General features: G+C 52.3%; 1 protein-coding gene across 1 annotated transcript in view; it reads left to right on the top strand.

Moving 5' to 3' along the window:
- Muc5b (mucin 5B, oligomeric mucus/gel-forming) overlaps nt 1–19,665 on the top strand; it is a 31,103-nt gene extending 11,438 nt beyond the window's left edge. Inside the window, exons 20-49 of the mRNA XM_032891422.1 lie at nt 131–231; nt 464–615; nt 908–1,046; nt 1,136–1,249; nt 2,005–2,184; nt 2,597–2,836; nt 5,000–5,156; nt 5,507–5,635; nt 5,790–5,934; nt 6,061–6,104; nt 6,182–6,379; nt 6,800–11,350; nt 11,563–11,744; nt 12,035–12,203; nt 12,861–13,117; nt 13,389–13,575; nt 13,678–13,903; nt 13,996–14,174; nt 14,256–14,325; nt 14,500–14,600; nt 15,027–15,058; nt 15,341–15,521; nt 15,845–15,946; nt 16,076–16,113; nt 16,533–16,646; nt 17,231–17,317; nt 17,416–17,538; nt 17,681–17,726; nt 18,268–18,376; nt 18,960–19,665. Coding sequence (XP_032747313.1) covers nt 131–231; nt 464–615; nt 908–1,046; nt 1,136–1,249; nt 2,005–2,184; nt 2,597–2,836; nt 5,000–5,156; nt 5,507–5,635; nt 5,790–5,934; nt 6,061–6,104; nt 6,182–6,379; nt 6,800–11,350; nt 11,563–11,744; nt 12,035–12,203; nt 12,861–13,117; nt 13,389–13,575; nt 13,678–13,903; nt 13,996–14,174; nt 14,256–14,325; nt 14,500–14,600; nt 15,027–15,058; nt 15,341–15,521; nt 15,845–15,946; nt 16,076–16,113; nt 16,533–16,646; nt 17,231–17,317; nt 17,416–17,538; nt 17,681–17,726; nt 18,268–18,376; nt 18,960–19,149 — 8,543 coding nt within the window. The 3' untranslated portion in view covers nt 19,150–19,665. The remainder of the gene's footprint in view (nt 1–130; nt 232–463; nt 616–907; nt 1,047–1,135; nt 1,250–2,004; nt 2,185–2,596; nt 2,837–4,999; nt 5,157–5,506; nt 5,636–5,789; nt 5,935–6,060; nt 6,105–6,181; nt 6,380–6,799; nt 11,351–11,562; nt 11,745–12,034; nt 12,204–12,860; nt 13,118–13,388; nt 13,576–13,677; nt 13,904–13,995; nt 14,175–14,255; nt 14,326–14,499; nt 14,601–15,026; nt 15,059–15,340; nt 15,522–15,844; nt 15,947–16,075; nt 16,114–16,532; nt 16,647–17,230; nt 17,318–17,415; nt 17,539–17,680; nt 17,727–18,267; nt 18,377–18,959) is intronic.
- Nucleotides 19,666–25,311: the final 5,646 nt, after the last annotated feature.

The following is a 25,311-nucleotide window of genomic DNA, read 5'->3' as shown; positions in this document are numbered from 1 at the left end:
GCTCTGGAAAGAGCACAAGCCACGTAAGACCCTAGCTTGCTACGATCTTAGCAGTAAGACAGGGTTGGGGGGATGGCAGGGGCCAGGAGTGTCCCACCCTAGGTCTCTCTCACATGCTTGTTCCCTGCAGAGTGCCAGGCACCTATGGTATACTTAGACTGTAACAATGCCTCAGTGGGTGACCACGGGGCTGAATGCCTCAGAAGCTGCCACACGCTGGATGTGGATTGCGTGAGTCCTCTCAGTTCTAATGCCAACCCTTGTCTACCGTCTTAATCTGCAGGAAGGGTGGGGAGGGGGCAATGTCACAGAGCAGTCAATGGCTTTGCATCTTGCTGCTCCTTAATGGCTCCTCCTGAGCATTCCCAGGACTGAGTCTGCTTGCTCCATGTCCTGGAAACCTAATAGGGATGAGGGAACAGGCTGCTGTCTCAGTCCCTGACCAGCCTACTTGTGCCTACAGTTCAGCACACAATGTGTCTCGGGCTGCGTGTGTCCCTCAGGGCTGGTAGCAGATGGGAATGGGGGCTGCATTGCCGAGGAGGACTGCCCCTGCGTACACAATGAGGTCACATACAGACCTGGGGAGATCATTCGGGTAGACTGCAATAACTGGTGAGTCTTGGGATCCTCAGAGGGGGTCAAGAGGCATCTACAGGGTCACTGGTGTGAGATATTGATATTTTAGGGGCTTCATCATATGTCTTGGGGCCAAGGTACTCCCAGGACCCCATTCTGTGGAGGAAGGACTGTTTATCGAGCCTAGGGTGATTGGAAACACAGCCACACATGACCAAAGCTTGACTTACACTGAGCTTAATTCCCCAAGGGAAGTGGCTAGCACAGGACCAGGACAGCTGGTCTCAGAGGACAATTCCCTTGTCAGCAATGACCTTTCCTTTCCCAGCACCTGCCGGAACCGCCGGTGGGAATGCACCAACCAACCCTGCATGGGTGCGTGTGTGGCCTATGGGGACGGCCACTTTGTTACCTTTGATGGTGAACGTTACATCTTTGAAGGCAGCTGCGAGTATACCTTGGCTCAAGTACGTAGTCCCCTCCCAGTGGATCACCCTTCTCTGTCCTTCTGGTTATTCCTGGGCTGTAACCAGAGCCTCATTTCCTCCTTTCTTAGGACTACTGCAGAGGCAACACCAGTACTGATGGGACCTTCCGTATTGTCACTGAGAATGTCCCCTGTGGGACCACGGGAACCACCTGCTCCAAGGCCATCAAGATCTTTGTGGAGGTTAGTCCATTTGTAGCCATTGGGAACTGCCTCCTTTCCTCTGCAGCTCCATTCCTGGTTCTCCAGCCAGGAAGTCTTCTCAAAGGAAGGATAATGAGAGACCCAAGCTGGAGACTTATAATGGATTCTACCATCTTCCATCCTTCCTCCAGAGTTAGCAAGGTCTTCCTCCATATAGGTCAGGGGGATCCTTCCTGCCTCTCTGAGCTACGGGCTCCAGGAGTCCTTGGTGTGTGGCAGCATTGCTCCAGTCTGTCTCTAACTAATCGTGACCTTCTGTTGTATGTCTATATGTCTCTGGCCACAACAAGACAGACATTAGACTTAGGGGACACTCAGGTAATTCCAGACAGCTTACATCAAGATATTCCAATGGCTCTTTTTTCAGTAGTGTTGTTTTTCACATCCTTGGAATTACTTGGCATATTTGGGAAGGATATCATACCCCGTACCCAACTTCTGGCTGAGTAAAGTCAGATTTCACAGAGCAGAAAGCAGAGCTGCTGGCTTGGGATGCATCCCCTCCAGAGTGGAGGAAGGCAGCATCAGGTCACCTGAGGTGGGTGGGGGATGGTGTGAGACAGCAGTGCACATGTGAGCCTTTGGAGATCTGCAGCTATGTGGCTTGACTCTCTCCACCCCTCACACAGCAAGTCTTCATCTGCTGAGGTGTCCTCCAAGGGGAGCGGGCAAGCTCTTCATCTCTCAGCTCCCTGAAACCATTGCTGCCCTGTACTGTATCTCTCCATCTACAGAGCTATGAGCTGATCCTTCATGAGGGGAACTTTAAGGTGGTAGCGCGAGGGCCAAGTGGGGACCCTCCGTACAAGATCAGATACATGGGCATCTTCCTGGTCATTGAGATCCGCAGTGGGATAGTCGTGTCCTGGGACAGGAAGACCAGTGTGTTTGTCCGGCTGCAGCAGCATTATAAGGTAAGTGTGGCCACCAGGTACCCTGCTTCTAGGCTCAGCTCTGACAGGTCTAAGGCTGGAAGCTGACAAGGCAATGAAGGCTGATCCACATTGACAAGCCCTGGCCACCAAGGTCACACACAATGCCAGTTTCCAAGAGGGATGAGTTAAGATCGCAATGAATAATGGGTGTACTGAAACCAAGATTGGTGGCCTTGCCCTGTCCACAGGCCTGTGCAGAGACAGTCTTCTATAGAGAAGACGTGCAATTTACCCTCCTGCCCCAGGACCTACTTCCTATATAACATTTCGTTTGGAAGTTCACTGGGTACAATCCAGGGGAAATGGGTTCTCCCTATGTTCTACTCCCCATCCAGGCTCTGTGCCACCTCACGGAACTGTCTGAGGATTCTCTCTCCCTATGTGTCTGCAGGGTAGGGTCTGCGGCCTGTGTGGGAACTTTGACGACAACGCCATCAATGACTTCACCACACGCAGCCAGTCTGTGGTGGGTGATGTGCTGGAGTTTGGAAATAGCTGGAAGTTCTCCCCATCCTGCCCGGATGCCCCAGTTCCCAAGGATCCCTGCATCGCCAACCCTTACCGCAAGTCCTGGGCCCAGAAAAAATGTAGCATCATCAACAGCGCAACTTTTGCTGCCTGCCACTCTCAGGTAGGGCCTGGTCTTGGTTCCCAGGGCTCAAAATTGCCTGCTTCTTCCTGGTAGGACTTGAGTCTTGCTGGCCTAGGCACATAGCAGAACCTTGAGGGTCATCCTGACCCAGTCAGAGCACATGGCTCTGGGTTTTCAAGTTCTAGGCCTAAGTCTACCACAAGATGAGTGGGCATTCATGCATATATCCCCATCATGGAGTCATCTCCACTATTTTGGGAGCAGCCCTTCACTACAGCCACCATCCATGACTCTCAATGAATTTCCGTCATCATCTTCCTGGGTGACCCCCCAGACCTGTCTAGGGTACATCAGAAACACCAGCGGGAAGTGGTAACTCGCTCTCATTAGATCTCCTAAGGCTACCTTCTATTTCTACAACCAAGACTCAAGTGTCCAGCTAGGAAAGGAGCTTCACAACTCAGGCTTTCAGGCCATGACCAGAAAGTGCTCATGGATCATGGGCAGCCAGTGCTACTCACCTGTGCTGAGCACCTCAGGCCACCACACCAACCTTGTGAGCAGGTGGACAGGGGTCCCTCTGGTTACCATGCTCTTCATATCTTGGCTCACTGTGGCCTGACAAGGCTAACTTGGAGGTGTCCTTGTTGGCAAGAGCAGGAACCTAAGTCCATTCCTGGGTCTTTCAGTTGGCACAGTGTGAGTGGGAGGTGCTTTCCTCCACAAAATTAGACAGTTAACGACATGTCCCATGGCTGTGCCAGTCTGGACGTTAAAAAATGCTGAATAGGGACCACCCACTACTTCAGTGGTTCTTAACCTGCCGGTCCTGACCCCTTTGGGAGTCGCATGACATACATCCTGTACATCAGACATTTACATTACAATTTATAACAAGCAAACTTACAGCCATTAAGTAGCAATGGAATAATATAGTTGGGGTCACCACACCGTGAAGAACTGTACTAAATGGTCATGGCATCAGGAAGGTTGAGAACCATTGCACTATTTCCTTGGAGCATGTTTTCCAGTGTCTGGAAGGTCAAGCAGTCTCTGGGAACCAACTCATTCAAATGGATGGGGGATAAAATTTGCTGTCTCTCAACAATTCTCCACAGGAATGAGGTCAGGGAGGGGCTCGAACCCAAAAGCAAACCAGGGAGCCACCAGAGGTCATGGGCACAGCAATCCAGGGAACAAGTCAGTTACGGGAAGGCAGACATAGGATGGAGGCCAGTGCACTGGGGCAAGAATACAAGACAGAAGTGCAGTGCTCTGCAGGTATAAAACCTGTGGATCATATGACTAGATCAAGTAAAAGGATCCGACGAGCGTTAGTGAAGGTGTGCAGGTGTGCAGGTGCACAGGTGTGCAGATGCACAGGTGTGCAGGTGCTTGTGCGTGAAGGAAAGCAGGTGTGAAAGCGGGGCAGCTACAGGAAGTCAGTTGTATGGGTGAGTATGCAGGTGGGCACACAGGCAGGCAGATGGGCAGATGAATACTTGTGTAGGTGTGGGTGGGGAGGTACACAGTGCTGTGCAGGTGAGCATCTGTGCAAACAGACAGGTGGATGGGTGCACGTATGGGCAGGAGGGAAAGTGCACAGGTCAGCAGGCAGGCAGATGTGCAAGTGGTTAGGAGGGTAGGTGAACACACGAACAGGTGTGCAAGTTCATAGGTGGGCACTGGTGTACATCCAGGCATGTGCATGGGTGGGAAGGTATGTGTTTTACAGGGGTGCAGGTGCTGTACAGGCAGTGGGCATGTAGGTGTGCAGATAGATATATAAGCAGGTGCACAGGTAGCCAAACAGATAGGTATACAAGTGGCTCACCATATGTGTGCCATATGTATACCTATACAGTAGGTATGCCTATACAGATAGGTATATTATTCAGGTATTCAGGCAGGTGTACAAGCTGTCAGATGAGCAGGTGCAGGAGCACGGGCATATGGGTGCACAAATGGCAGGTTATGGGTATGCAGGTGTGCAAATATGTAGTTATACTAGCGAGTCAGAAAGGTGGTGTCGAACCAGTCCCATTTAGAACACTGATAGCAGCCACAGTCCCAGATCAGACTTCCCATAAGTGTGGGTTTGAACTATGGCTAACTCTGCACCCTTCCCCCATGTTCAGCTGCCCCGTGACCTGGGTAGCATTGCTGTCCTCCCTGAGTGGTACTTTGGTCCCTCCATTCCAGGTTGACTCTACAAAATACTACGAAGCCTGTGTGCATGATGTGTGTGCCTGTGACTCAGGCGGTGACTGCGAGTGCTTCTGCACTGCTGTGGCCGCCTATGCCCAGGCCTGCCGTGATGTGGGTGTGTGCTTGTCCTGGAGGACACCAGACATCTGCCGTGAGTGGGGCTCTGCTTATGGGATTGAAGGGTGGGGCTGGGGATGAGGTGGGTGGCAGTCTCTATACCTCCCTCGTGGCTTGGAGTCTGGCCACTTTGCCACGTGAGTGTATGGTTGTGGGTGGGGGCGTGTGTGCATGTGCACGTGTGTGTTTGCACATGTGTCCACATATCTATATACATGTGTGGCTCTTTGACCTGACAAGTGGTAGTTGAAGTTGAGGTCTCCAGGACATGGGGTAAAGAATGAACCCAAGGAAGCTGTCTGCCTACCTCGAGGCCTGTGTATCTGGGTGCATCCCAGCATGAGACCTAGCAGGCGCCTGCTTAGCTCTGGCCTTCTTGCTCAGCTCTTTTCTGTGACTACTACAACCCTCATGGGGAATGTGAGTGGCATTATCAGCCCTGTGGAGCCCCCTGTCTGAAGACCTGTCGGAACCCAGCTGGACACTGCCTGGTTGACCTGCCAGGCCTAGAAGGTGAGGGTGGAACCTTTGGGCCCCGTAACCCATGCACGGTACCTTTAGGGCAGACCCAGTGTACTAGGGGTTCTCTGCCACTGCTTGGAGGCTGGGCAAATGACTACATGCTTGAGAGGATGGGAAGCCAAATGATAAACCCCACATGCTCTAGGCTGCTACCCACAGTGCCCACCCAGCCAGCCCTTCTTCAATGAAGACCAGATGAAGTGTGTGGCCCAGTGTGGCTGCTATGATGATGACGGAAACTATCATGACATTGGCACACAGGTCCCTACAGCTGAGAACTGCCAGAGCTGGTGAGAAAGGACCCAGGGAAGGGAGAGGGTAGAGACCCATGGTGGTTGGGAGAGGACAGGGAGGACGAAAGTGTGTCTTAGTTAGGGGCTGCCCACAGATTCTCAGAGCCCCTGTCTTCCCTCCAGTCTCTGCACCCCTGGTGGCCTCCAGTGTGCTTACAACCTTACAGGTAAGGAAAGGCTGTGGGTCTGGGGTTGAAGAAAGACTGGAGGGCGAGTAAGCTAAGCCAGTGCATGTCATCCCCAGCCTGCACATGCATCTATGAGGGCCGTACCTACAACTACAATGATGTTGTCTACAACACCACGGATGGCCTCGGTGCCTGCTTAGTAGCCATCTGCAAAGACAACGGGACTATAAAACGCACGACTGAAGAGTGCCCTGAAGTCCCGTCTACCACACCATTCACATTCACCACCACTCTGACACCCCTTACCACAAACGGTAAGCCCATACCAGGTTCTCTGGGAGCCCCTGGACTCTAAACTATTATGTTAACCCAGGGAAAGGCTTGACCACATCTGGGATAAGGGAAGTTGTCAAAGACTCGTGCTGTAGAGGCATGCTGGGTCCTGACCCACTGTCTGGTAGGCCAGGCTGTGCCTGTATCCATGACCTCACCTCTCCCTTTCTGGTCCCCAAGACTCTTTTGCACAACTAATAGGGCTGCCACCAGAGACCACTAAAACCCCCAGGTTCCTCTTTAGTGTATCCTACCTCAGTCAGTGAGCTCTCTCCAGACTAGCTGGCAGGTCCTGGGTTCAGGTCAGGAATGGTCCTAACTTTTGGAAAGGGGTGGAGCCCTCTGTTTCTAGACTCTGAGGTCAGAGGAACCGAGCAGGGCCTTTTATCGCTTTTGCACAGGCTCAGCTTCCACTGCGTCTACTGTGTGTGTTCGTGAGGTCTGCCACTGGTCCAGTTGGTATGATGAGAGCCATCCAGAGCCTGGCATGTTAGGCGGGGACTTTGAAACATTTGAGAACCTGAGGAGGAAAGGGTACCAGGTGTGTCAAACCCCCGTTGCCATTGAATGCCGTGCAGTGAAGTTCCCCAGCCTGGACTTAGAGAAGCTGGGTCAGAAGGTAAACTGTGACCTGTCCTCTGGGTTGAGATGCTTCAACAATGAACAGAGCCCCCCACTGTGCCACAACTATAAGCTGAGGGTTCTGTGTTGTGATTATGTGCCCTGTGGCTCCTCTCCGACCTCGGGTGTGAGTACCACTCCCTCCCAGTCTGACACCAGTAAAAACCCCTCTCTGCCCACACTTACCACTCATACAGCATCCTCAAAATCACAGTCCTGGACCAGAGGTGGGAAAGAGACATCACTGGATAAAACTCACAGCTCAAGGCAAACAGTGACATTTACCTCAAAGAGCAGACCTACTTCATCTCCTACGTCATCTAGAAACTCAGCCAGCAGCCTCCCCTTGTCCAACCCTACCTGGACTACAACAGTGAAAGGGACCAATGAGAACACAGTGCTTAGCTCCCAGACAACAGCAGAATTCACTTCACATACCAGGTCCACTTCAAGCCCCAGCACAGTCACACAGACAGTCAGCAGCCCTGAGACCTCCTCCACCACCTGCCAACCCAAATGTGAGTGGACAAAGTGGATCAATGTAGACTATCCTACCTCTAGCATTAATGGAGGAGACATAGAGACATATGAGAATATCAGGGCCAATGGAGAAAAAGTCTGTGACCAGCCTAAGGACATCAGGTGTATGGCCCAGAACTACCCCGAAGAGGCCTTAGACAACTTGCAACAGAAAGTGAAGTGTGATGTCAGCTCTGGCCTGGTGTGCTACAACCGGGACCAGGTAGGCATTTTCCCGATGTGCTACAACTACATGATCAAGGTGCTCTGTTGTAGTGTCAGCCACTGCCGGGGAACTACCACCACTGCAGAATCAACCCCGACGATGGGAACTGCCACTTTCACTACCCAGACCCTGTCCTCCAAGCCTCATTCCAACACTGATTCAGTTGAGACCTGGTCTCCCTCAGGGTCCACCACCCATATAGATGCTTCAGATTTGCCCACCCCTGGAACCCTGACTACAAGTGTGTCATCCCCACTCACCACTCCTCTCACAGTCACTTCAGTGAGCACTCAGCATCCCAAGAGTCTAGAATCCTCTGGCATCCCATCTGTGGTGTCTATCGGGACCACCTCTCAAGGGCAGTCCCTGCTTCCCAGCAGTCCCCACACTACCAACACATTCTCAGCAACAACCTCAAGGACTTCCCTGTCTAGCCTGGCCACCATCTCTACCTCCCTGACCACTCCTGGACCCTCCAGTACTCCTCCTGGGAGCACTACCACAAACCCAGCCACAGCTGCCTCCATGACCAGAGCGGTTACTGAGACCCCGTCTTCAAGACCACATACCGAGACCACCTCAGAGCTCCCTGGAGTCTCCTCAGCCAGCTCCACAGTAGGGCCCAGCACGGTCACACAGACAGTCAGCAGCCCTGAGACCTCCTCCACCACCTGCCAACCCAAATGTGAGTGGACAAAGTGGATCGATGTAGACTATCCTACCTCTAGCATTAATGGAGGAGACATAGAGACATATGAGAATATCAGGGCCAATGGAGAAAAAGTCTGTGACCAGCCTAAGGACATCAGGTGTATGGCCCAGAACTACCCCGAAGAGGCCTTAGACAACTTGCAACAGAAAGTGAAGTGTGATGTCAGCTCTGGCCTGGTGTGCTACAACCGGGACCAGGTAGGCATTTTCCCGATGTGCTACAACTACATGATCAAGGTGCTCTGTTGTAGTGTCAGCCACTGCCGGGGAACTACCACCACTGCAGAATCAACCCCGACGATGGGAACTGCCACTACTGCCACTTCTGGGACATCCCCACACACTTCCTGGCCTGTGTCCAGCATGCCTACCAGCGCCAGCACTACAGAGTCATTTTCTTCCCGTGAAAAAACCACAGTCCTTACCAAAGCTTCCTCTACAGCTACAGTGACATCCAGGGAGACTCAAACCTCATCCTTGCTAACCACTGGTCCATCCTCAGCCCTCACAACCACAGAGACCACTTCCACAGGCTGTAAATCTCAGTGCACCTGGACAGATTGGCTGGACAGTGACAAACCCCAACCTGGCCAGTTTGGAGGAGACATTGAGACCTACTATCATATTCAAAACAAGACAGGTATCGAGATATGCAAGAAACCTGTGGACATTGAGTGTGAGGCCATCCTCTTCCCCAACATGTCCTTCCAGCAACTGGGCCAGGAGGTGGTTTGTAATGTGGACTTCGGACTCATCTGTAGGAATAGCAAGCAGGTCGACAACGAAACTTGTTTCAACTACCATATCCGTGTCCTCTGCTGTGAGGAAGATATCAGCTGTATCGGCACAACTGAGTCACCACTGTCCACCACGTCCACACCAGCAAGTGAGTTTCCCAGCATAGTCCCCATGTCCACGAGCAAGTGGTCATCCGAGGAGCCAAAACCCTCAACTTCTTTCACAACTCAAAGGAGACCCTCTACCCCTAGGACAGAGAAGATTGTCCCCAACACCACGACTAGGACTACTGGGAGTTTCTCTGCCTCTAGTCTCTCTACACTCCCAGCCTCTCCCACCAGCCATCTCCAAACCTCAAAAGAGCCACACTCGGGTAAACCAAGTACAAGTTCGTGGACAGCCTCCTCCAATGTCCTGAGCACTGCCACGCTGACCACCTCTATTGGCAAACCGGTCTCTGGAACAAAAACCACACTGTGGAAAGACCTCCATTCTAGTACCTCAACCATAGCCACATCCACCCATCCCATTTCTACCACAATGACAACGAAGAACCCTCAAACCCTGACCACCAATGACATTTCCAAAAGCAACTCTATGCTGCCTAGTAGGCCCCATATCACCACAACATCTTCAGCCACAGCAACAAATAGGAGTCTGGTCAGCAAGTTCTCTACCTCCCTGACCACTCCTGGACCCTCCAGTACTCCTCCTGGGAGCACTACCACAAACCCAGCCACAGCTGCCTCCATGACCAGAGCGGTTACTGAGACCCCGTCCTCAAGGCCACATACCGAGACCACCTCAGAGCTCCCTGGCACTGTCTCCCCAAAATCTCTGTCCACCACCCTAGAAACGACTACAGGCATAAAAGAGCCATCCACCAGTGTACCGATGACACATACCCTACCACCAACCGTGACTAATGCCACCACCTCCCAGGGCACAACACACTGCCAGCCCAAGTGTAAGTGGACTGAATGGTTTGATGTGGACTCACCGACGTCGGGGGTAGTAAAAGGGGACATGGAGACCTATGAAAACATCAGGGCCTCTGGCAAGAAGATGTGCCAGGCACCAGAGAAAATTGAGTGTCGGGCAGAGAACTACCCTGCAGTGAGTATTGATAAGGTTGGTCAAGTAGTAAGTTGCAACCTGGAGACGGGGCTAGTCTGCAGAAATGAGGAGCAGACAGATGATTTTAAAATGTGCTTCAACTACAATATACGTGTGCTTTGCTGTGATGACTATAGCCACTGTCCTGAAACCCCTTACAGCACCATCAAGCCATCCCCGCTCTGGTCTACCCCTACGCCCCTGGTCCCTTTCACAACCTCAGTGTCCTCGAGCACGGAGTCCACCTTTCAGACTAAGCATCCCTCCAGCTCTTCTGTATCAAGCACCCAAGCCTCCACATGGACTATATCTCCTGACTCGGGCTGTGAACCTCGCTGCAAATGGACAGAGTGGTTTGACGCCGACTTCCCCAACCCTGGTCCCAGAGGTGGGGACTTTGAGGTCTATGCAGTGCTTCGTGAGGTTGGCTTTATCTTCTGTGATCAGCCCAAGGACATCCAATGCCGTTCAGAGAAGGAGCCAGACAAGCCCCTGGAATCTCTACAGCAGGTGGTCCTGTGTGATGTGCGATTCGGGCTGATATGCAAAAATATCAACCAATCGGGACCTTTGCAGTATTGTGACAACTACCATGTGCGCCTCCTCTGCTGTGACAACTATAGTCACTGTACCACGTCACCTCTGGCCACCACATCCACTGTTCCTTCTTCCTCTCGCCTGTCCTCTACTCACACTGCCCCAGCTTTGAATACCACGACTTCTTTACCTGGGGTCTCTAGTTCCAGCGTGCCCCACTCCTCTTCCCTGGTATCTACTCACACCTCGGCAGTGTTGACCACCCTGACTTCAACTATAGCCACTGGTCCCATTGTGATCCCCTCCTCAACCTCAGAGACCCTTCACACCCCTGAAGTCTTCCCCAGCAGTCAGGTGACCTTCAGGGTGTCTACTGCTTCTTCCTCCTCGGTGTTCAGTACCTCCAGGCCTACTGTCATTTCCAGCCAAGCATCTTCCCCATCACCCTGTTTCTGCCGGGCATTTGGACAGCTGTTCGTACCTGGTGAGTAGAAAAGCCCATGTTCTCCCTACCCTATATCCCTTGTCAGTTTTTGGAGCTATGGGGTCTTTTGTGTATACAAGGTTCAGTCAATGCCGTTTGAACGAGATTCTCTTTCCCTCAGGTTACCCCTCATACCCTATGTCTCCGCCCTGGCACTAGCCTGCCTCTTCGGCTGGGTGTTGCTATGTTTTCTTGTGCCCTTTCCCTCCTAGGGGATATCATCTACAATAAGACTGATGGAGCTGGCTGCCAATTCTATGCCATCTGCAACCAGCACTGTGATGTTGACCGCTTCCAGGGTGCCTGCCCCTCCTCTTCACCTCCAACGCCCTCTACCCCTGCGCCTTTGTCTCCCCTGCTTCCTGGCTGTGATAATATCACCCCTCCCCGGCAGGTGGGTTCCCCTTCTCTCCCCACCTCCCACTGATGTGGTGTGGGTTTGGGTTGTCAAGGACAACTCCTTTTGGGTTGAGCCATGGCGACTGCACAGCAGCACCCCAGCCCTGTGGCCTGTCTCAGTGACCTGCCTTCCAGGAGCTCCTTTTGAGAGGGGTCTGGGGTCTTGATCAGTAGACAGCAGCTGCATTCAGGGTTGTAGGAACCCAGGGCTGCAGGCAGGACAGGGCTTGAGTCTCCACAAAAGTTCCAGGTATAGGTGAACACTCTGTGTGTCTTCTCCCTCAGGTGAATGAGTCTTGGACCCTGGAGAACTGCACGGTGGCCCAGTGCCAGGGCAACAACCACATCATCCTCCTAGAGCCAGAGCCTGTGGACAACGTCACGTGTGTCAACAAGCACTTGCCCATCAAAGTGTGGGACCAGGAGCCTTGCCATTTCCACTATGAGTGTGAATGTGAGTAGAGGGCAGGGCTGGGACAGCTCAGCGAGATGGGACAGCATTGGGACATTTGACATCAGTGTCTGTCAGTGTCACACAGCACATGTAAATGCTGTGCTAGCCGGCAGGCACTGTGCACAGGGAGGCTAAGAACATGGATGTGGCAGGGGCTGTAACCAGAGAGAGGCAGGGTAGAAAAGTCACAGTGTGAGTCCTTTCCTGCAGGACTGACGACAACCTTCCATTACTGCGTGATAAATGACTCAAACTTGGGACTGCAAATCTTAGGATCTCCCACCCCCAGACTAGAGTCGGATCACATCAGGCCAGGCCACACTTCCTATGGGGGCTGAGAAGGATCCTCCCTGCCTTTACAAATTAAGGGCTACAGGGGTCCTCGGCTTGTGGCTTCATTCTGCCTCCATGTCCCTATGGCCTTCAGCTCCATGCCTACCTCTCCTGTCGTTTATAAGTACACTGTCATTAGGTTCAAGGGACACCTAGGTAATTTGGAACTGTCCCATTTTAAGACCAACATCAGATTCACAGCAAATATGGTTTGGGAGACACCTATTTTACTGGTGTAGCAACTGTTCCCCTGAAGTAATAGTTCCTGGGATGGCACTGGGTAACAGGGTTGGGGAGCGAGTCTCCAACTGTAGTCTCCCATAGGCTTCTGCAGTGGATGGGGGCACTCCCACTACCTGACATTCGATGGCACCTCCTATACTTTCGTGGACAACTGTACCTCAGTGCTCATGAGAGAGATCCACCCTCGCCATGGCAACCTGAGCATCCTTGCCCACAGCTACTACTGTGGGGCCACCACAAAAGGCACCTTCTGTCCCCGCGCCCTCAGTGTGTACTACAACTCCATGGAGATTGTCCTCACCACCACCACCACCAACAGTGGGAAGGAAGAGAGCCTGGTGAGTTTTGTGATAGGTAGGGCCTCCATACCGCATTGCAAACATGGGGTCTAGATATGGGGCGGCATAGACAGGGATGAAAAGCCCTGGGGACTGAGAACATTCTCCCCTCTGCAGAAATGGCATGTAGGAGTTGGTCTAGGCAAAGGAATAACTCTTAGCTCTAGACTGGGGAGACATTAGAAAGGTTCCCGGTGTTTGGGAGGGAGAATGCCCGGAGTGTGCTGCCTACCTGGCCCTCTGATCACTGTTTCCCTCTGGACATCTCTAGATTATATGGGACCAGATGTGGATAAGGTCGGGCTTCAGTAAGAATGGCGTGACCGTATCCTTGAGTGGGGCCACCACAATGAGTGTCAACATTTCCACCATTGGCGCCAGCATCACCTTTGATGGAAACATCTTCCAGATATGGTTGCCCTATAGATACTTCAGCAACAACACTGAGGGCCAGTGTGGTGAGTAGGCAGGACCTGGCTCATTCTGCTTCCGTACGTGGGGAAAGGATCAGGTCCATAGGAAACAACAGAAGCTGATGTGATCCCTGCTCTACTCACCAGGTACCTGCACAAACAGTCAGACAGACGACTGCCGCCGGCCTGATGGCACCATAGCTTCCGACTGCCAGGACATGGCCAAAGACTGGCTGGTGCCGGGGAACAACAACAGCGACTGCTTAGCTCAACCCAGCCCTTCCCCCAGCACCACTTCCCAGCCCCCAATGTCCAGCACACTGGCCTCCACCACATGCGCCTCTGCGCCTCTCTGTGAGCTGATGTTGAGCCAGTGAGTCGGCCTTTGGGGTGGTGGGCCTGGGCAGTAGTTCCCTTGGCCAGCCTCCCTGTTGAGCTCCCAGCCCTGACCCCTCACTATCATAGGGTCTTCGCCGAGTGCCACAAGTTCATCCCTCCAGACGCCTTCTTCCGAACCTGTGTCAGTGACCACTGCAATGGCAATTTTAGTAAAACGCTCTGTCAGAGCCTGGAGGTCTACGCAGCACTCTGCCGGATCCAGGGTGTATGTACCAACTGGCGCAATGCCACAGGAGGGCTGTGTGGTAAGTTGGAATCATTCGACTTAGGGCTCCACCCTCCTCAGTTCTTCTGAACCTGTTTGATGATGCTCTCTGTGCCCACAGACTTCTCCTGTCCACCCTCTAAGGAGTACAGGCCTTGTGGACCCATGTATCCAGCTTCCTGCAGCCCCAGGTGAGAGCTCGCTGAGTGAGAGAAATGTGGAGGTAGCAGCTGGCCTCCCAGGCATGTCTGAAGGGTTTCAACTGAGCATGTGGGTACCCTCCTCCCAGGACTCCCTGGGATGTTCACGATTGGAAGTGCTACCTGATTTCTGACCTTACACTCTGCTGCTTCTCCTCACATTAGGACCCAGGAACTTTCAGATGGGACCCTGGCAGAGGGCTGCTTCTGCCCTGAGGGTCAGCTCCTTTTCAACTCACGCACGGACATCTGTGTGTCTGAGTGTCGTAAGTGTCATTCATCTACCATGAGACAAACCCTGCCCCACCCCACCCTCCTTAGGGTCCTCACCTGCCAGGCCGTGATCGTATTCTGCAAGACGAGTATGAGAGAAGATTCTGGTGAGGCCGTAAATTCCTGTAGATGTCAAAAGGCCTCCTGGAAGCCTGCCACGTTCTGTCTAAACTCTGCTGCTTGGGGCTGGTCAGAGAACCTGCCTCCCTTCACCACATAAGAGCTAGAATCTCAACATCTAATCTTACTACTGCCCCAGGGACCTGACACCCTCAGAATTGTCTAGGACCTTCTGCTCCATCTTGGCTTGGGTACAGATAGCCAGAGCTAAGAGCACAGTTCTCTCAGCTTGTGACCCCCTTTCTGCCTGGCCTTGAACCCCAGCATCTTCAGTAACAACTTTACTCATTTCTTTCCAGCCTGCGTGGGACCAGATGGGTTACCCAAGCTTGTGAGTGCTGCTGCTGTCTGGTCTCTGCTTGAGCTAAAGAATAGCAGGAAAGATGGAGGGAGGGAGGGCGGGAGGGGAGAGGGAGGGAGAGAGGGAGGGAGGCCGAGTCTTCATGGCCCAGGAAGCTGATGTGGGATCCTGGGTTTCCTTCTTGTTACCACTCTGGGCAGCAGAGGACTAACCAGCCTAGGGTAAACTATGACCGGGAGTTGAGTTCAGGTAGACAGACCCGGGACTTAAGGACCCCAGAGCCTTCAGAGATCCTCATGTGGTCTTTTTCAGCCTGGAGAACACTGGATCAGCAACTGTCAGGACTGTGTGTGTGACCCTGGCTCTGTGTCAGTGCAGTGTGAACCAGTGAAGTGTGAGGGCCAGGACAAACCCCCACAGTGCACAGAAGCTGGCTTTGTGACTGTGACCTGGCCCAGCACTGACAATCCATGCTGCCCTGAGACACTGTGTGGTGAGCATCTCCTGGGGACATAGAAGAGTCACCCTCTAGCTTAGCTGCACTGGGCCATTCCAGGGGTGGGGGGTGATCTGAAGATGCTTCAGCTTTTTACCTAAAAATAAAACTGGCGACCTCTGGTCTGACCGAACAAAGCAGAAAATTGGCGAGGACCAAGGGGATCAGAGAGTGAGGGGATTTGTTGAAACCCAGAAAAACCATGAAACACACTAGGTCCCAAGGGAAAAAAATGACACTAGAGACCAGTGTTTCCAGAAATGAAGAAGGTGGGGGTGTGGCTAAGTTGGCAGTGTCCTGACAGGGCTACCTCTCTACAGTTTGCAATTCAACCACTTGCCCGAGTCTGCCCAAATGTGAACCAGGGTACGAACTGCTCCAGACCCATGAGAACGGCAGCTGCTGTCCCAGCTTCAGCTGTCGTAAGTAGGAATGGGGCAGAGGCATGAGGGAGGGGACACTGAGAGTGGTTACAATGGAGTCCAGGGATGCGGGGGAGCAAGGGTTTGTGCCCTGCTGACAGATGCATACTCAATCCCCTTTCCTTTCAGGACCTAAGCTATGTACATACAATGACACCATCTATGGGGTAAGGACTCAGCCTGGCAGGGTGGATAGCAGAGCTAGGTTGGGGTGGGTGGGAAGCCCATGTTCCCTTGTTCGTGGTCTTATCTCAACATTCTTGCCATGAAGGCGGATCTGAAGAAGGGGTCTGGACCCTTAAGACCTAGGACATAAAGCCGTTGTGTGTATGTGTGCATGCATGTGTGTAGAGAGAGCTGTGGAAAGAGGGGCTACCACATCTGTCACATCTGCATGCTCAGCTTTTGGGTCTCCCAGATTACTGCTGTCCTGCCCATCGGGTACCTGTGTTCGACCTGAAGAACCATCATATCTCAGGGGGAAAGTACCTGGGCCCTGTGGGCCCTGCCCGGATTCAGCTACACATCCTGACGTGCTCACCGGCATCTGCCTTGCCTTCTGTGTCACCCTTCTCTTCTGCTCTAGGTCGGTGCAACCTTCCTAGGGGGTCCCTGCCAGATATGCACCTGCCTCTCTGTGGACAACCAAGAACCTAGAGTAGAGTGTAGGGAGACCCACTGCACCACCTCTTGTCCCCAGGTGAGCCTACGGCCCAGAAAACTCCCTGAGGGGCTACCCATGGCAGTCTCTCATTGAGAGGCCTCCAGTTCACCATCGCTTTGAGGACTTTTTTTTTTTCCAATGGGAAAAGTAGGGGAGAGGGTAAGGACCGGAGGACAGGACCTGCAGCTGCTGAGCTGATTAGAAATGGATCTAGTGTGGTCCCAGTAGACACGTGGTTCTCAACCTGTGTGTTGCAAACCCTCTGAGGGTCAAATGACCTTTCACTGGGGCCACATATCAGACATTCTGTATACCAGATATTTATATTACGATTCATAAGAGTAGCAAAAATTACACTTATGAAGTAGCAATGAAGTAATTTTATGGTTGTGGGTCACCACAACATGAGGAGCTGTACTCAAAGGCTGTAATATTAGGAAGGTTGAGAACCACTGCATTAGACATAGAGAAGTGGGGTGAGCTAAGCTGCGAGTCCTGGGAACACAGCAAAGACGTGACCTTTCCACGGTTCCTGTTAAGGAGGCGCAGAGCCCCTAGTGTGTCCTCAAGAGGGTGGCTGGGATGATTGAGAGACCTGACCACCTCTCCTGTCCTCACAGGGCTTTGAGTACACACTAGTGCCAGACCAGTGCTGCGGGAAGTGTGTACAGAATGCCTGCCTCACACCAGAGGGCCAGGTGGTACAGGTAATAATAGGAGAGGGTAGAGGGAGGCCTTCCCTTGAGCGGGTCTCAGCCACAGGTAGATCGATGCCTGGACCTCTACTGTGTGATTTGCTTTTTAGCCCAATGAAACCTGGGTGAACAGCCCTGGGGACAACTGCACTACATACTACTGTAGTGCTGAGAATGGAGTTCACGTACTGACCCCAATCCCCACGTCTTGCCCTGATGTGTCCAACTGTACGGTATGTGCCTGGGAGGCCCTGCCTTTGGGTGGCCCACCCTTATCACGCCCCTGGAAGGCTCTGCCCCAAAGAGTCTGGGTTTCTACGGCTTGTCCCCCTATCCCGACTCTGTCCCAGTCTTGCTCTGCTCTTGGCTCTGCAGGGGATCCTAAGGAAAACGGGTTGCTGTTACTCCTGTGAAAGAGAGGGTAAGTTGAAGACATGGCCTATCTAGTCCTCTGGCCCCATCCAGTTCCCTCTAAAAGCAATACAAGTTTCACCCAGGGTCCCAAGACGAGAGAAGGAGCGGGCCACCCATGAAAGGTCTCTCTCACGGCTGTGACAAAACACGGGACAAAGTCATTTTGGGGAAGGAAGGATTTGTTTGGCTCCTGGTTGGAGTGTGAAGTCCCACCATGGTGGGGAGACATGGCAGCCAAAGTATAAGGAGGTGGCAATGCGTCTGCAGCCAGAGAGTGGAGAGGGGGGAGATCAACGATGGTGGGCGGCTCACTTGTTCCTTTACATTCAGGCTGAGACCCCAGCCCGTGGAGGTCCTGCCCACATTCAGGGTGGGTCTTTTCTCACACATTAACTTAATCCAGAAAATCTCCCTGAGCTTTTCCCTTAGACGACTCTAGATCCTGTCAAACCGATAGTTAATGTTGACACCACGGAGGGTCAGCTTTACCAGTTCCAGGGCCTCTGAGTGAGGGTCTAGGGTCCTTGCACTGGCCTGTTTACTTGCAGACTCAAGTACCTGTCAAGTGCACGTAAACCCAACCGTCTTGAGGCACGAGGGCTGTGAGACAGAGGTCAACATCACCTTCTGCGAGGGTTCCTGCTCTGGAAAGTCCAAGTGAGTGGGTGCCCTACTTCCCCTGAGAGGTCAGCAGAACTAGGTGCTTGCTATCTGTCACCTTGGGTCTCACAGAGACTGTCCCCTGCTCAGGATCAGGAGGTCACACATAGCTCTCTGTGTAAAGCATATGGTTCACCTCCCACCCAAGCCAGGGGCAAACCTGGCTTAGCTGCACAAAATAAGGTTTTGGCTGGGGACTCATGGTCAGGAATCTGAATGTCTAGGGGGTCAGGCAGCATCTGTGAGCCTAGATAGCCCCAGGCTGTGGTCATCTGTGAAGAGGGAGTGTCCAGGAAGGTCGAGAGTCTGTGGTTAGATAGGGCAGGAGAAATGATCAGAGGCTCACTTTGGGGCTTAGGGTGGCTGTCCAGAGGGAACATCTGAACAGGCTCGGCAGAATGGAAAGGGAACGGAATCACAGAAGGCTATGAAAGACAGAGTAGGATTTAAAGAGAGTCCAGGAGGGGTAAGGCTTTGTGTTTAAGAAAGTAGACATGGTGGACATCAGACAGCTGTCAGGAGCCCACAGAGGACCATGCATCATTCTACTGTTAAGAGGAACACCCTTCTGTGTCCACAGGTACTCCGTGGAGGCCCGGGCCATAGAGCATCAGTGCAGCTGCTGTCAGGAGACCAAGGTCCATGATGTAGCTGTGACATTACAGTGTCCCAATGGTACAGTCATCCAGCACACCTATACCCACATCGACGAGTGCAAATGTGCCCCGGCCTGCAGCTCCCTGCCTATGACTTCCATGACTATTTCCTAGAGCCTCTTGCTGGAAGGCAATTGCATCCCCAACCCCTTATGTCCCTCCACCTGGAGCAGAATCTGCACAACTGACCATGAAAACCTTAGGCAGGTATGCTCCATGAGGCCCACAAGAACCCTCTGTGGCTCTCACTGCCTCTGCTCCCCCCCTCTGCCTGCCACTTGGTGAGACCAGCATCCAAGACGGGGACAGGGCAATTAAGATCCACCTGAGGAGGGTGCCAGGCGAGGGTTTGGTCCTGAGGAGCCTGTTGGCTCCTTTGGCCTCATCCTCCGTGAGAGCCTGTGGCTGTAGGGCTCCCCACAGCAAGCCTGTGCGCCCTCTGTCACAAAAAGCGAGCTCTGTGTCAGTCACCTCATGTTCACATGGGCAGATGGAACTGTCCACGCAAGACCAGCTACCAGGGAGCTGTATCAGACAAGGTGGCTGCCTGCTGGAGGGGGTCTGGGATCTGAGGTGGAAGAGGGGTCTGTGCTCACTCATCCCTAAGCGGCAATAAACCCTGGCACCGTGTGTCTCCTCCTGGTCTTTCCCTGGGCACTCTGCATGGGTCCCTGTTCATGGTTCAAAGGTGCCAGGAACACAGCTAGAGCTATCAACAGAACACGAGGGACGAGAGGGTGTCTAAGAGGAATAAGAGAGAGGTACTTAGCCATTGGCTGGACGCGGAGAACATGGGCAGGGGCGAAGCAAGCCAGGGACCCACACACCAGCCTCGAAACCACTGAACCCCAGGGCAGCATCAGGACATCCTAGATAGCCAGAGGAGCCTGTGGACTGAGGAGGTCATCTTAGCACCCACCAGTGTGGTGGCTGCAGTATGCAGGAACATGGAGAAGGGTGCTTTGCACTGCTCAAACGCCAAGAGGCTGTGTTTACAGTAGTGCTAGGACCCCAAGTCCTGTTCTGCCTCCTCAGGGGCACTATATTTAAGATAACTGACAATTATTGGATTACCATACAAGTGGCTATAGGTTGCTCCTTTTTCCCTCCCTCTGTTGAGAGTGGAGAGCATCCCATAAGTTGGAAGGGAATCACAGAGTTGGAAATGTGGGGCTCTAAGGCTTGGGTTCCAGAGGTAGGAGTGGCAAGAAGGAAACATGACAAGGAGGAACCTCTATGTAGTGTGGGACAGATAATGTCCTGGCTGGGCTGTGTAGGAAGGGTACAAGATGATAATCTCGAAATGTACAGACTGTGGCCAAATGCTGGGAAGATAAGGCTACCCTGATCCCCAGAAGTGGATGAAAAGAGACCCAGTGTAGCAGAGCTCCTGGGTCTGGGGTAGGAGAACACAGGTCCTCACAGATGTGGCCAGTAGACCCGCCTTTCCTGTGCAGTGAGTGAGGTCTATCTGGCAGACAGTACACTGGGGCTGACACACATGGCCCAGAGGTTGATGAGGCCAGCAGGTGTGCTGAGAGACAGCGGAAAATACTGATGCCAGCTTCTCTAAGCTCACCATTGATTGCAGAGTGTGGCTTTCAGGACAAGAAATTCCTTGTCCCTGTCCTCATGACGCCACAGCAAGATATTAATTCCTCAACCCCAGTTACCCCCATGTACCCTTACTGGGAGTCAAGGGCATCATTTGGCAGGGACGCTCTCAAATGTTGAGGTCATCCATGTCAAGAGACGCTATGGCCAAATATATAGATGCACCGTCACTCTTCTACCCATTGGGGAAACAGAGGCACTAAAAGATGAAAAATTGCTTTAGCGGGAACAAGGCTTGCTCCAGGCCAAGGAAGTAGACTCAAGAGTCCACTCTGAAAATCTAAGGCCCGGCCAGGGCCCGGGGAAAATCAAGACACAATGAATAAACAAGCAGGTCTAGGTCCACTCTTAAATATATTCTAAGAGGGATTCTGCCTTCTAGATGGGAGAGTGGGCATCTTTCCCCCACAGTGACAAAAGGGAACTGCAGCCACAAGTTGGATAAAGTGGAAAGCAAGACAGGCATCCTTCTGGGAAAAAAAAAGACCAGCAATACAACAGCCATGACAGACCAGCCCAGGGGTTCACATCAGGAGGTCCAATGCCCTTCCTTATAGGGAGTGCATACTTAGCTCCTAAGTCACCAGGCCTCTGGGTCCGCACGTGCGACAGTCAGGAAACAAAATGGAACCAAGCACCAGGCACTTAGGTTTGGAGATGAAGTAGGATGGTTTTAAAGATATGATCCATCTGAAATTCCCCCAAAGGAAAGAACCGAAAGGGAGCTGACCCCATACCTGTAATCCCAGCACTCCAGTGGTTAAGCCATGAGGATCACCAGCTGGAGGTCAGCCTGGGCTATACAGTGAGACCGTGAAGAGAGAGGAGGGGTGTATGTGTGAGTCCTTGCTGGTGTTACAATCATGAGGAGGAAGGGAGGATGCTGCTCAGCCTGGAGAAACCTGTATCCCACGTGCTCTCCTTCTGTTTCCACATTCCCACCCCAGAGCTTTTACATAGATCTCGGATACAGGGTTGTGTTTCCATAGATAGCACAGCAGAGGTCTGCAGCTCAAAAAATAATGCTGGCAGAGTTGGCTTCAGAATATAAATGAGAGGCTAGAGGGAAGGCTCCATGGTTAAGAGCACTTGATGATCTTCCAGAGGATGCAAGTTTGATCCTAGCAACTACATGGCAGCTTACAACCATTTGTAACTCATCCCTGGGGACATGACAACCTCTTCTGGCCCCCGTAGGCACTAGGCATGCATGTGGTACATAGGCATAGAGGCAGGAACAATACCCACACACATAAAATAATAAAAAATTAAAAACGTAAATGAGGAGCTCAACAGGTACAGGCACTCGTCACTCAAGCCTGCCTACTGAGTTCAATCCCAGGAACCTGCATTAAGGGGGAGGAGAGAAGTCACTCCAAAAGTTGTCCTCTGGCTTCCATATGCACAAGATGGTGTGTGCATGCACACTCTTGCAGACAGTCAGTCAGACAGACAGACAGACACATACACACAATATTAATATATGAAACTTAAAACTAAGTACATGGAAATGGCTCAGTTGATAGAATGCTTGCCTCATAGGCATGAGGGTTTGAATTGAGTCCCCAGAACGCACATAAAAGCAGGACTTTGAACTGTGTGTTGTAGTATTAGTCCTGGGAAGGTAGAGAAGACAGACTCCTGGGATTCACTGACGAGCCAGCCCAGTCTACTTGGTGAGGTCCAGGCCTAGTCTCTACCCTGTCTCAAAATTCAAGGTAGACAGCACCTGAGGGACAACACCTAGGGTTGACCACTAACCTCCACATACATGTGAACAGACACACACACACACACACACACACACACACACACACACACACACACACACACACACACCCCAAAACTAGAAATAAAAGGAGTCATCTTGATCCTTTGCCTGAACCTAAAACAAACATGCTCTCTCCTAAGCGCCCAGGGAAGTCTCGAGGGCCCAGCCTGCTAAGCAGGAAGGCAAGCACTCTGGCAAAGGGTGCTTAGCAACGCTGCCTTGTGTTTCCTGGGGGACCTGCCCAAGGCCCTGTGGTGGAAACAAGGTGGACATTGTTCCTCCCACAAACAGCACTTGGGAAATGCAAGGAGGAAGGGGAGGGAGAGGTAAGGAGGGGAAGGAGCAGGAGGGAGAGAGGAGGGGGAGGGGGAAGGGGAGGAGACACGCTACTCTCATGAGCTCACATGCGTGGCTGGGTAAGGTCTGCTCCACTGGAGGCAGAAAGGACGCCTGGGAAAGATGGAAAGTTGCCTTGATGTTCCATTGCTGTAAAGAGACACTCTGACCAAAGCAAGTCTTAGTAAAGGAACACGTAACTGGAGGCTTGCTCACAGCTTTAGACTTGGTCGTTATCGTCATGCTCACAGCTTTAGACTTGGTCGTTATCGTCATGACAGGAAGCGGATAGGCAGACCGCTGTGCTGGAGCAGTAGCTGAGCTTTACATCCCGATCCACAGGCAGCAGGCAGAGAAGAAACATAGGCTTTTGAAACCTCAAAGTTCACCCCCATGACACATTTCCTCCAAAGGTCACAGCTACTCCAACAAGGTCACACCTTCTAAGCATTCCCAAATGGCTACCAGCTGAGGACCAAGCACTCAATCTTGGGAGCCTGTAAGGGCTGTTCTCATTCAAACCATTGTGAAGCTAAGCAGGAAGGAGAAGCTTGGGGACCGAGGAGCCCAGGGTGACCCTACAGAGACAAGTGGACAAGTTCAAAGGCCACGGAGAGTGTCGGCACCAGCACCGACACGGTACCAAGAATCCGGCGAAAGCCTGTGGGGTTAAAGAAACACACACACAGGTTATTCGTGTCAAGCCAGAAGAGGAAAGGGCCTCTGGTTTCTTTATTGACCAAACTATATATCCCAAGTACACCACTTAGCAGGTATCTGCGAAGCACAGTGGGAAACCCTGGCTGGAGACTTAACAAAAGACCGACTAGAGACCTGAATAAATTAGGGAAATAACCAGGAAGGCCAGCCTAATTCTGACTCAGGTGAGAAGTACCAGGCCAGACTGTTCCTAGTTAGGAACAAAAGGCTTCAGCAGGGCTCAGCAGGGGTCAAACCCTGTAAGAGACTCAGAGGGGTCTTGTTCGGGCTGAAAGCATTCTGTGATTGTAATATTTTTGTGCCGTAAATTCATGGGAGAGGTTTTCGTCCAACAATCTACCAGGCGACCAGGCCCAAATCCAATCCCTACAGAAGAGGGCATGGCATGCACTCACAAGCAGAGGACTGTCAGAGCGTTGCTTTGGAAGGTCTCTGCCAGCCACTGAGATGAAGAGATAAGGAACTTGGGCCATGAGGGATGCAGGACATAGGATAGAGTGTAACTATAGAGTGTAGCTGTCAGAGAACAAAAACACAGAGCCAGCGCCCGACCCTAACACAAGTCCTTGTTCTTCCTGTGCTCACATGATATTCCCAGGAAGAACTGACCTAGCTCTGCTACTCTGTTCACTCTCCCACCGTCCTGCTGATGCCCCCGATCCAGCGACATCTCCGTCTGTATCTCCACACTATCTGCCCGACTGTGCCCTGCCTCCTGGAACCTTCTTCCCAGCCCCTCCACTGTGCACACTGTGGTGGCTGCTCTCCAGCACAGTCTGGGATGGCTGCTTGCTGAGCCTGCTCTGTACCTTAGAGGCCAGGAGGGGACTCTCTTCCTTTCTCTGGCTTTTCAGCTGTCCTGGAGCCTGAGGCACACGGTAACATGGAGAGCCATTTAGCCTCCCTGTGAGGCAATACGATTTCACCCTTTCTGCTGTCCCCTTGGATGCCACTGCTCCTGCCCAAGCCTTGTCAGTTCTGTGATCCTGCTGTGGTTTGAATGTGAAATCCACTCTCCTGACTCAAAATACTCTTTACAGACTGGGGGTTCAAATACTTGATCCCCAGGTTTTAGCACTGTTTGGAAGGTTGTGGAATCTTTGAGAGGTAGACACTCAAAGTAAGGAACTGGGTCTTTTACAGTCGGTGTTAGCGTTTTACAGTCAGACCTGGCTGTAACTACAGGTTCATGTGCCAGCTTCCTTGTGCTCAATTATGCCTCCCCTCCATGATGACCTTAAGTTGCTTCTTGTCGAGTATTTGGTCACAGCGACAGGACAATTAACAAATGTAAGTCTTTTCTGTTCTCTCCTGGTGATGTCATCCTGCCTTGGTGCTTGGAATGAACTGGGGAGAAATGGATGCCACCTCTAGGTTCAGCTCATGGGACCTACAGAAAAGCCAGCCAGGGAGGGATGGGGGATGAGAGCCGAGAGCAGGCGCAGATACTGCCAACGGACTTTTGTTTCCATCCACTCCGAGGCTAAGCACTTAGGAGAGCAGATCGGCTTAAGAGTCCCCAAGTCAGCAAGATGAAGGCATGATGAAGTCTACAGAGGTAACAGTGATGCTCACAGCATACTTGAGGGTAGAATAAATGTAAGACTGAGTGCTGCAGGGAAGGGCTTGCCTCCTAACACATTGGTTGTTAATTCCAGCACAACGTCACCACGCTTTCCCTAGAGCCTAGCTTACATATTATGAAGTATATCCAGGCGTTCTAACAACAATAATAGCCATCTTAGTTAGGGTTTCTACCGCTGCAAGGAGACACCATGACCACAGCAACTCTTATAAAGGAAACGTTTACTTGGGGCTGGCTCGCTTACAGCTTC

This window comes from Rattus rattus, chromosome 2 (genome assembly GCF_011064425.1).
Source record: "Rattus rattus isolate New Zealand chromosome 2, Rrattus_CSIRO_v1, whole genome shotgun sequence".
NCBI lineage: Eukaryota > Metazoa > Chordata > Mammalia > Rodentia > Muridae > Rattus > Rattus rattus.
The sequence above is the reverse complement of the archived record's forward strand: the minus strand, read 5'-3'. Positions and strand labels throughout refer to the sequence as shown.